This window comes from Cebidichthys violaceus, unplaced genomic scaffold (genome assembly GCF_023349555.1).
Source record: "Cebidichthys violaceus isolate CVI_PGR_0920_01 unplaced genomic scaffold, fCebVio1.0.p SCAF_7, whole genome shotgun sequence".
NCBI classification, from domain to species: Eukaryota; Metazoa; Chordata; class Actinopteri; order Perciformes; family Stichaeidae; genus Cebidichthys; species Cebidichthys violaceus.
In genome coordinates, this window is record NW_027176927.1 from 6,946,860 (window position 1) to 6,958,809 (window position 11,950).

At 40.3% G+C, this 11,950-nt stretch overlaps 1 protein-coding gene across 2 annotated transcripts; it reads right to left on the reverse strand.

Moving 5' to 3' along the window:
- Positions 1-122: 122 nt before the first annotated feature.
- On the reverse strand, positions 123-11,422 carry pip5k1ab (phosphatidylinositol-4-phosphate 5-kinase, type I, alpha, b). Of its 2 annotated transcripts, none has more exons than XM_068735815.1 (16): positions 11,357-11,422; positions 8,364-8,398; positions 7,981-8,073; positions 7,655-7,785; positions 7,437-7,554; positions 6,512-6,664; positions 6,066-6,365; positions 5,302-5,537; positions 5,100-5,183; positions 4,926-4,974; positions 4,368-4,452; positions 4,079-4,249; positions 3,848-3,980; positions 3,478-3,531; positions 3,294-3,393; positions 123-3,173 (listed from the first exon to the last, which is right to left on the reverse strand). In XM_068735815.1, exons 1-16 carry the CDS (start codon positions 11,400-11,402, stop codon positions 3,159-3,161), a joined length of 1,803 nt encoding a protein of 600 aa, XP_068591916.1. In that variant the 5' UTR covers positions 11,403-11,422; the 3' UTR covers positions 123-3,158. The 2 variants fall into 2 exon arrangements, with proteins under 2 accessions (XP_068591916.1, XP_068591917.1); XM_068735816.1 differs by having other exon boundaries at positions 123-3,176.
- Positions 11,423-11,950: the final 528 nt, after the last annotated feature.

An 11,950-nucleotide genomic window follows, 5' to 3' on the forward strand; every position in this document is an offset into this window, starting at 1 on the left:
TCTGTAGAGATGATTTAAGTCTCTTCAGATACTTAAAAGATGGTAGTCCTTTTAGTAAACATGCACTATTAGTCACAAACCTGTAGTTGGATAACACATAAAAAAATGGACCAAAACAAAGATTTAGAAAATATGTTTAATCCTTTAAAATCAAACATGAAAACATCACCACCACATAACTGAAACATGGCAGGAGGGACAGGCAGCACATATTGCATGAGAAGGCATTTCCGTGACTCCTATGTACATATACACATTTTATACACAGTAAAAATATAGTAATTGAAGCATTATAGGACAACCAGCAATGTTGGCTCGTAAGCCTTGAGAAACATTCATGTAGAAAAAGTTTGGGAGATTAACAACCCAGAATCATTGTGGAGCGAATATATCCATATTACAATCTGAACCTTCAAATATAAAAAGTGAAATTGTGAATAGTCCCCCTTCATAGGCGATACACGCTATAAAGTTTCAGACATCATTCAGTCAGTATACAGTAAAGGTACAATCATCTAAAAGGTACATGATACAACTTATCATTCCAGCCTGCAGCAATCATATTAATAAATATACTTCTTAGCACTGAAATGTCGCAGAGTTTGTGGTTCGTATATATATTGCATTACTTCAAATATCTTGTAGTGTCTACACTGAGTGCACCGCCCTTTAAGCACCGTAGGATGTTTCTATTGTGCCATGGTGAAGTACATAACTGCGACAGAACTGGTCTGCATTCGGCAATTACATAGTACCACCCATCAAACAAAAGAAAACTACATAAAACCTCAAAAACAAGGGGACACAAAACATAATCTGGATTTTTCTAATGAGAAAGAATTTTCTGGAGTTTTTTCTTTGGTGGCCGTCTGACTGTCAACCAACTAAACACAACTTTAAATTGACCTGTTTGAAATAATCAACATATTACACTTCAGCATATTATCAGAAACAATACATTTCAAGTACATCATCCTAATTACACAAAGGGATACCACAATTGCAGTAAATTTAAACTGAATTTCACAGGAATGTGGAGTTAAATCTTGAAATGTCTCAGGCCAAAAAGTAAACGGATTCTTTGATAAAGAAACAATAAATTGATGTCAGATACAGCCTATCAGACGAGAAATTATTTAGCAAAACAAACAAACATCCAGTTTAAAAATAAATCCTTAAAACACAGGTCAACCCAGTGTTATTACCATGTACAACATATCAGTCCAAGCAGGGATCAAGGAGTGTCTGATTTCATTTTCATGTCAACTGCACTGGATCCTGAACCATCGCAGGAGCTCCCCACTCTTTTCTTTGGTGCCACGACTGGCTTATGATACAAAAAACTCAGTCCTAATTCCTCATCTTAACACGAGTAGTTTTCCTCTCTTCTATATTCACAACTCACATTTCCCCTTCTCCCTCTCTGCTGCATTGACCAAATGTGCCTACAACACATAAATAGTAATACCTTAAATGAGATGATGTCTAAGATCTTGAGAGTTGCTACAGTCACTTTGTAGTGATTCGAATTTCTGTATTAGAAACACCTTGTGGGGTAAAAAGCTTTCTGTAGCTTGTTTAGTGCCTTAAATAACCACATCATAAACACAAAAAACTTTTTGTGAAAACAAAGCACAATTGTTACAAGCAGCCAAGTAAAAGCTGAGATAGACTACATATAAAAAAACACAAATAGCAGTTATACACATGGTCAATTGGTCCAAGAGCAGATGTTTGTCAGGAGTCATTTCTGTAACCAGCAGAAATGAATAATGAAGAGACAGACATCCTTACTGTCTGACATCCGGAGAGTTAACAGGATTATCTGAGCCGATGAAACACAGCAACTGAGCACTCAGCATACACATAACCAAAATGTGTTGTATTAAAATCTGAAATTCTTATTAAGCCCTGATTGTTGATCCAGACATATAAATGGCAGTTTGACAACTTCAGCTGTAGTGATAAGGCAGGTTTCTCTGTGTGACTATAACACTAACCTATACAAAATGTCAGTTATACATCACATGTTAGGGAAGGGACAAAAATGTAAAAGGCACAGACATGACAGACGAATGACAGTAGCTTAGCTGGAAATTATTAATATTCTACGAGCTTAATACCGTGACTTCATTTAACAGCATCTACTGGCCAGCAATGCTGTCGAAAGCTCTTCTCTCTGTATATATTTATAGCACATATGGTCACATCAGAGGGGGAGATTTTCAGGGTTGTACAAATGTGTTCGGCCATGTTAATAAGACAAGAAAAACATTGTAGTGTACATTCAGCAGTGGCAAGATCCCGTTGGAGCTTTTGCAGCACCACTGTGGCTTCCAGCAGAATAACTTAGAACATAAAACAAAATGGCCGTATAGGTCTGGTTGAACCCATTCCTCTGCTGTATCAAAATCCAATTTAAACTGTACATCCACAATCAGTAAAAAGAAATGCATACATGATTGCAGAGTCAACAGCAGCAAGTGTTGATAGCTCAGAGCGCCCCTGCTCATGAGTGACGAGGGGGGAAATGGAGGTGTGGTAACGGGAACACTTCCGTGTGAATCATGGAAATGTGAACCCACTTAAGACTCCGCATGAACACAAGAGGCAAATATTCACTCCTACAAATGCAGGCCATGCCTCTTAAGTGGGTGCGTTCCCGCTGAAACGCCGTCTGTGCCGTCTCACAATCGCTTCATGCTGCGAAACACAATGACGTCCCTTTGTGGATAACGTGACTGCCTTCACCATCCACTGGGGACTGGGGCTTTTAACAATATACAACTAATTATTTAGTGTCTTTGAAGCATCCTTCATTGTGTGAACGTGAAGTAAAATGTTTTTTTGAGATTAGAGAAGAGCTGTAAATTCAGGGCCATTAGTCTTTTTTTTTGTCCAGGTGTATATAAAGACAACTGGACTTTGGGATGTCGATGGCTGGGAAAGCAAAAGCCTTCCGCATATCATCTTCTTCTTGATCTTCCCCGTGACTATTTTCTTCATTGTCACAACCTCCATTGCACCTCGCTGCTTGTATTTACTGTATGGGTGAGAAAACCACAGAGGTGCAACGGAGGGTCCGTGGTGGATGGGTGACTTTCACTCTCTTTATCCTTACTTCCGCCCACCTCGGCTCGTCCAGAAACGTCTCGTCTTCAAATATCTATTTTCTACTGTGAAGATGAAACTAACGTCAATACCAGGAAATGTACAACTAATACTTCCCAATTGAAAATAAGGTCAGAAATAATCTGCATTATCGTATGTAAGATTTCAACGTTTAGACTTACAAAACAGATGTTGGTCTCAGGGATGATGTCAGAGAGTGAAATTACATCTTCGTTTCCAGACAGGTTGCCTGAATTATCGACCGCCCCTTCTGCCTCCAGACTGGAAAAGAGAAATAGGAATTAATGCAAAACAAACACAAAAAAATGTGGCTGTAATTTTATGACCCATCATTGCCTTCTGTACCTTTGATGGTCAAGCTCTGTGTTTGCCGATTTGTGCACCTCCACCCCGACAGACCTACGGGAAAATAGTCAGAGCAAAGACAATTAAAAGAGAGCGTGAAAGTAAGGTGGAAGGATACAGTCACATTACATTACATTATGGTCATTTAGCAGACGCTTTTATCCAAAGCGACTTACAATTCAGTATCTATCTACACACCGTAGACGCAGCTACGGGAGCAATTTTGGGGTTAAGTGTCTTGCTCAAGGACACATTGACATGAGACTAGTGGAGCAGGAGCCGGGGATCGAACCGCCGACCCTCTGATTGAAAGGCAGCCCTGCTCTCCACTTTGTCACAGTCACACATTATTAACTTGGTGACGCTTTACCGTAGGGGAGGAGAGGTGGAGGCGACTCCTGTGCTGCCAAGTGACGAGGTGGACAGGTTGGCCTCATAGTCAGAAGGGTTTTCTCCCAGCGGAGGGGTCCTCGGAACAAGATCTGGTCTGCCCGACTGCACACCTGAGAATAAAGTAACCAACTGTCAACACCAGTATCTCAGACAACAATAGATCTACTTGATGTTCTTGTCACATTGCTTGGAACGTCTCAGTTCTCACCACTGTCTGCCTCTGAATCTGTGCTTTTAAAGTGGCTGTGGTAGACTAGTCTGCCGTCAACAGCTGACTGTCCTGTTGAGTGGGAGAGCGGGGGTGGAGCTCCCAGGGTGGGGGCCCTCCTAAGACCTCCCTGACCTCCGCCACGACTCTTCTTAGATGGAGATGGTTTTACTGCAGAAGATGGAGGACATAAACGATCAATACGGATACCTAGAGTTTTCACCCCTGGGATTTCTATCCAGGCAATTAACTTCAGTGCATTTGAAAATACACATATATGCATACTTACGTGGAATTTTCTTGAACGCTGTGTTGCACATGAATTGCTGAAAACGATCTGCATAGAAGCCAGGTCTGTGAACTGAAACTGTGTCCTAAAGTGGTAAAACAGAAACGGAGCCATGAGATCTTCAAGTCTAAATGCAGTCAAAAACAACTACTACTACTACTACTTATTTTTATGTTTGTTGACAATTAAGTCTGTCTGTCTATTCCATTCAATTGTTCAAGTAAACTAGTTATAACTATAGTGGAATTGTATAATTTCTTGACGCCCAAAGTAACATCTTTAAAAGGTCTTTTATCAATCACTTAGCAAAATTGCGGCCAATTATTTTTCTGTCAATCGACTAATCAATTAATTGACTAACCGTTCCAGTTCTGCATTGTTTATAGCAATTATAGTCAGGAATGATATATATATATATATATATATATATATATATATATATATATATATATATATATATATATATATATATATATAGTACTCTTTGTCATTCTGCTCAGTTTCTCTGCTTAACAACACTGTTTAGCTTTATAGAACATTTAGTGTGTAGGCGCTTACCCCATCATGGACCAAGGCCTTCCAGGAGTGCTCCAACTTCTTAATAAACCTAAATAATAAGACATGATGACACTAATTACTGGGAGTTACATAAATGGGTGTAGGTGAGAAGCTTGTTCGGGAATTAAGAACAAATGTTCAAACAAAGAACTGATTCGGCTGCTCTGAACAAACCTGTAGGACTGGAGAATGTCAATGATGCCGATGTAGATCAGCAGCCTCTCTCCTTTAGTATTACGGGATGGAATGCCGCCCATGCTGAAAGGAGAAGGCCAGAGAAACAACAGCGGATCATTAAGTTGTCATATCCCAGTCACAAATGACAACACACTACAGACAAACACTGGTTCAAATTCAGCTAAGCATTAAGACTCACTGATCTTCTGAATCCAAAGCTCCCTTCCCCCGAGCCTCCCCCTGAATGGACTCCATGGCTGTACAGTACAGACTTTTCTGAATTTGTGGCCGGCGCTGATCTGGGGTCACTGCTCCCTCCGACCCCCCACTGTCACCCGAGTTTCCGCCGCTCCGTTCTCGCTCTCGACTGGCCTGGTCCATGTTGTGAATGCTCATCAACAGACTGTAATCCATGATCTTGAAACTCTGCAAGAGCTACATAAGACATAGAGATACAATAAATGGACCTGCACAGTTGTAGAGACACAATGGAAATAACAATCTACACAGAGTTGACAGAGTTGAGATACCAGAGAAGATAAAAAATGTGTGGTGAGAAGTCAATTTATACCACTGTAGCGTAAATTTAAGTGGGTTGGAGAAGCATAGTAACAGTGACCACAAAGACAGATTAGCCTCTAATGGAAAGAGATATTTTGAAATTCCCACAGGATAAAACATATTCATAAAATAACTGGATCTAAAACAGCTTTGTTTTGCGAATTGATAATGAAAACTTTTATGTTCAGAAAGTCAGATTCTAAGCATCTATTTGACAAAATAAAATACAGTATTTTTTTTGTGAAGGCACAATGATAAAGTATTCTGATGGTGTACAATCTGAGCTTGTTTAGGATTTTACACTTGCGCATATTGTAACAATGCATGTCCTGTAATCCCATGTGGGCTGAGAGGCTTGAATAAAAAGCACGTCAATGAGAAACAAGTGTCTCTGTGACTCACCAAACAGTCCCTCTGAATAGTCTTGCACAGGGCATTGTAGTTGTCTGCTTCCAGCAGCAGACCGTCAGGCAAGTCCTGGATAAAGTCCAGGTCTTTGTGAATGGGAACAGCCTTTTCCCTCTCCTTAGGGGACGCTCGTCTCTTATAGGTGGAGCCCTTGAGGTCGTATTTGAGGTGCATGGGGATGTTCCGAGGCAGAAGATTGTTCATCACTACAATGCGGATATTCTTGCCTCCTGCCTGAACGCAATACAGTCCGTAGAACTTGGGCAGCAGGGTGCGCTTGTTTTGGTTTATGTTCTGGAAGGCAGTAGGAATAAGTAAACAGATATATGACACACTTCAATTTAAAATAAATGATTAGTAGTCTCACTCTCATAATAGCTATAGTTGATGCAATGAAATTCATTCATATTGAACATGCAAAATGATCACTCAAGGCTCACCATGAAGTATCCAGGCAGGAGTTTCTGGAGGAACTCTGCCTCTTTGTGTTGAACAGTCTTGATGATGAACTCGTCATCACTGGAGACATAGAAGAGGGACCCGCTGGCTCCGGGGTTAGACAACTCGATCAGTGGCTCGTTACACAGAGAATACTTCAAGAAGAAGCGGAGTCTGCATTAGTATACAATTGAAACAAAGCAAATATGTTGGCATATCCACAGCTCTAATTTAACTAAACCAGTGGTTCTTAACGGGAAGTTGAGTATTTTTTTAAATGACTGTTTAAAATACTTTTAATGGTACTACCTATAGGCCACTTCATACTAACAACAACAGACTTCTGACAGCGACTCTTGATTGCTTAAGTTACTTTGTTGGCATAGTTAGACCACAGAGAGTGATTTCTAATCAGTGGGAGTGTGAAATTCTGATATTACTAAACAGCCAGCTTTGAAAGAATCAAGTGAAAAAAACCAAAAGCAGAAAATATGACAAAAAAGTATTTGGATAAAGGCTGTACTCAGACCTGTGATGACAGAGAGCTATCACTGTGTCAACAATTTGTGGCCATGTGTTGGCGCTGATGGGGCATTTGAAAACAAATTATCGCAGATAGGGGTGTGAAGATTAACCGATACGGCTTTGGAAAATCGAAACAAAAGTCTTAAGTATGGCTAAATTGATACAGACCAAGATACATATTGAATCGTCTTGAGAGGGAAAGATGCACATGCCTAATTGCAGGCATTACTGGATTGGCAAAACTGGGAGCCTCACACTTTAGGTGACAGTGTTCATCCTTAGAAGGAGGCACAGGTTTAACCCTCTGAACTAAACCATTCTACAAAAGAAAGATTGGAACAGTGATTAAAAAAAAAAAAAACATCGTAAACATGGCAGTGCGTGTTTGGTGTAAGTACTGACCAGGTAGTCATCTGGCCGAATGCCAAAGAGCTCTCTGAAGTAACGAAAGGCAATAGGAGCGTAGGTCTTAAAGCGAAAGTCACTGTAGTGGTGAGCAGGAGTCAGGTTACTGCCTTCACTGAAAACACACGAGAAAGAGACCCAAAGGCAATAAAACTACATGAAATCAAAAACCACAAATTCACAATGTTTTTTCGACTACAACTTCAGTTATCAACCTGGGAAAGAAGATGCTTTCGACCACCACGAAGTCCTGCATGAGAACATCCCTCTCCGCCTTTTGGCTTAAGCTGCCAACTGTGTGAGTGATGCCCAACTGGATGGCACCTTTTAGGGCAGATGACGTGGTCTAGAGGGGTCAGAGGGGAAAAGGCCGTAAGCACTGGAACAAACAATATTTGACCTTGCTGTTTTTCACTATTTTTGGGACATCGAGTGAGAGGAATCCCCACACTAATTTTAGACTATACTTTTTTATTTATTTTTTACACTTTTCATCAATGCTGCTTAGTGCTGGTGTCACCAACCCCCACCCTGTTCTAACCTTTTTATAGGTGGTCTCTCCTGTGGTGGTCTCAACCCCCCGGTGTCCGATGGTCTTCTTCATACTCTGAGTTGTGCCTGAAGAACCCGGCAGCTGAGGAGACGGACGGAGAGAAAAAATGAAAATATGGTCTAGCGTGTGTGTTTGTGAACACAGAAGACAAAGAGCAAGCTGTATGTAAACATCTTCACATGACAACCTTATCCTGAGACATTGCTGAACTCTCAACTTGTGTGGAGGAAGTAGGGAGCGAAAGCAATGTCAGTTGGTCTGGCTCCATTTATGTGTGACTGATACCTTTGAGTCTACTGCAATTAAATAAGTACCAAAGAAATTGACGTTCAGTTGTAATCTTTTATTGACAACATTTCTGACATGCTTACCTCTGAAGGGGCCATTCTTCGGATGCCACTGGTTCCTTAAGACAGAAAAACAAGTTAAAGTGGGATTTACAATGTGAGAAACACACTGAATCTTGAGAACCGAAAAGGAAAAACACTGAAGCCTTAAGGAACCGCTAGTTCTCGTTCAGACTCAACTTCGTGAAACCCATACAAGCCTAAATGTCAACCCATGCAGTCAGTGTAAATTTGATGCTTGCAGATATTTGAAAACATATTACGTTGACAGCTATTAAAATGGAAAAATTTGTTAATGATTGTTTAAGAAACCCTCTGCTGGTTAATTAGCAGGGCTATTTCCAGTACTGTCTGATGACTATGAGGCCAAGGATGAGCCCCGACCTAAATATGGCCACAGTAACTTGCCCGACTGCTGCCCTCGATACACCAGCTCTACGTGAAGTGGAACTACTTCTCCCCTGAGCTGGCTGCTCCAGATTCATCTGGTCCCTGAAGAAGATGTGTGTCTTCACAACCTCCTTCCACAAAACTACAACGTATAACTCATTTTGTAGCATCTCACAGTAACTTTGCATTTTTTGCATCCTCTTGGGTAAGCATGATATCAACCACAGCACACAGTAGTTTTGCAAGAAAAGGTACACACTCAACATGATTCCCTTTATATAAACTTGTTGTTTAAACTCGCCCACTCTGCAAGCACCTCTAGCCTGTAACCAATGGCAACATGTACTTCAATACTGCAGTGCCATAGGTCAATATACACAAAAAAAAAGGATGTTGGGAAGATTACACACCTGCAATAACAATCCTGTGTGTGGAAATTAAGCTACGCCCAGCAAATTAATTTCCAGAATAAGCACAATAGTGGACACTTCAACCCAAGAAAGGTGGGCGTGTTAATAATAAGGCAGACTCACTGAATGCCATGCATGTCTTCTCAGTTAACACATGGCAATCCTCCGGGAAACAATGAGCATCATTCTGTCCACGTTCCCTCTCTCATTATGTAAAACATCACACTATATCATTACTACTCATGCAGTTTCTGCTCACTCACAAAGAAACACTCACACACACCCATGCGAGTACCTCGCTGAAACGCTCTCCTCCAGAACTGAGTCCTAATATCTGTGGAGTAGGAAACGGTCAGCCTCAATGGCTTAACCTAGTCAAGAAGTAACACTGAACACGTTTACTGACTGTGTATGGGTACGAGAAAATGTGGTTCATGTAGAGTTGAAATGACCCATCAATTCAAAGAAAATGATTGAGAAATTATACAAATAATCTTTGACATTTTTAGTCTGCTCAAGCTTCATAAATATGAGAATTCATATCTTTTGGTCCAAAAACAAAACGATGCCTTGGGCTATCTTTTATTATTTTCTGCCATCTTAAAGACAAAACAGTTAATTGATTGATGTATAATCAATCAATTAACTGATTGACTAATCTGCTAAATAATTAGCGGATTAACCGATAATGAGAATAATCATCAACCGCATTACTCATTTCATCACATTGACATTTGTTTTCAAGAGACAAATTTGCACTAGATAAAAACTCTCTCTCTCGCTCTCTCTCTGGGTAGGAATTACCCAACTCAACCCAATTACTTAAGAATGACTTTAGCTCGTCAGTGACAGGCCTTACAACAATAGGCAAACCATCTGTTCCTCTCTGTATACTAAACAACTCCCTGCCAGCTCCATTGACTTGTAGCCTGCAGCCTACACAAGGCAATAATATGGGACACGCTCACTCTCCCTAACATCATTTACTGCCTATGAAGACTCCATAAATATACTGGTTCTTTCCCCGATGAGAAAACAAGGCCAATACGGGCTAGTATTCCAGATACCACATTATGTTACTGTCACTCAACTGTGTGTGTGTGTGTGTGTGTGTGTGTGTGTGTGTGTGTGTGTGTGTGTGTGTTTAGTTGACAGATCGCTGTATCTTGTATTTGTAGACTCAGGTTCTCTGCCATGCGAGAGTCACTATTTTTATTCACTGATTCAGACTGGGTGGTTACCAAAGGCAGAGAAACTCCTCTGTACACAGCGAAGCTAATAAGTGGCACACAACTTAATGGATTAGCAAGATGCAACCTCTCCATTAGCCGTCCTGTCTACAATATAAGACAAATCTGAAAGCACCACCACCCATCAGTGTCTGTGTGGGCACTGAAAACTGAGACAGACCAGTTCATGAGCGACTCACCATACTGGGATCTGAAATTAGAGATCCTAGATCAGCTGAATAAGGATAGCAGAATGGTTTAAGCCTGTTTATTAACTAGATACGGACGACAAACCTGTGTAATTGGTTTAAAGATTGTAGGAAATCAATAAGATCAATAATAGCTTTGATAACAAATTACCTCGACTGTGAAACTTTGGAAAGTTAACTAACTGACATGGTGCTTGTGTTGGAGGTACAAAATGGAAAATGGATTTGTCTGCTAGCTTTTCCACAAACCTGGACAGACAGAGAAAGAGGAGGGGTATTAGGACGACTAGGGGATAACAGTGTAACGCTAGTTTCTATAGATGTAAAGACCCAATTCAAACAGCAGCCACTTAACGCGCCCCATATTTAGGAAACAATGGACCGTTATCTATTAGAGCTCATATCATCCTCCTCCGGCTAACTCATTAGCATAGAAACTACAACCGAATTACCGGCTTGCCAACGTGGTCCGGGACTTATTTCTTTACTAAGTTATTCATACCAATATATAATTTGATATATATTGGCGGCTAGCTAACTAAAGTGATTAATACCTACACCAGCTAAGGTTCATCAACAAGGCAGCTAAACAAGCTAGCCATCGCCTGATTCATTTGTTAGGTTTGAAAGCCTCGATGCTAATTAGCTAACTGGCTAACCGGGGACGTGAGAAAGCCAGTCACCGAGTCAAGCCATTATCATCGCGACAAAATGTCAAATAGTTATGTTTGTACGTTCGTTGTAAGACAACAAAGGAGGAAGATTTATCATTTAGATACCTGTCGGGGCTGTTGATCCACAGTCTGCTGTTCCAGCAGTCGCCATTACGATTACCCTGTTCTCATCCCAGACAGTTGAGTTCTGATGCTCGTGTCGCAGCTGCACGACAGCGCCCCCCAGTGGACGCAAATGGAACAGTTTCAGTTTCAGTTTTACTGTAATACTACAAATAATCATTTATTTACACCAAACTTTATAAGTATAGAATAACAGGCATAAAATAGGCGATCGTATCCCAGTAGTTTTTAATAATTTATTTACAATGTGATATGTTTTAACTATTTAATTAATAATCTTACCAAAGAAGCTGGACTATGATTTAAAATGTGTTTATTCTGTGTTACTCTTCAGTTGTATCCATACTAGCTTGTTTGAGTTACATTGTGTGTAATTTATACCTTTATATTTTTAGTCTGTCTTTCCATGTCATTGTACTATGCTGGATTGAATCTGTGTTACCTGTATGTTGTTTATGTGAAATATCATCAAACCAAAATAATTTAATGTCACTAGGCAGACCTTAAAAATTATGAGTTGCAATGTTAAGAACACAATATTAAAACATATTGTATGAATGACCATAAGAAAATGTA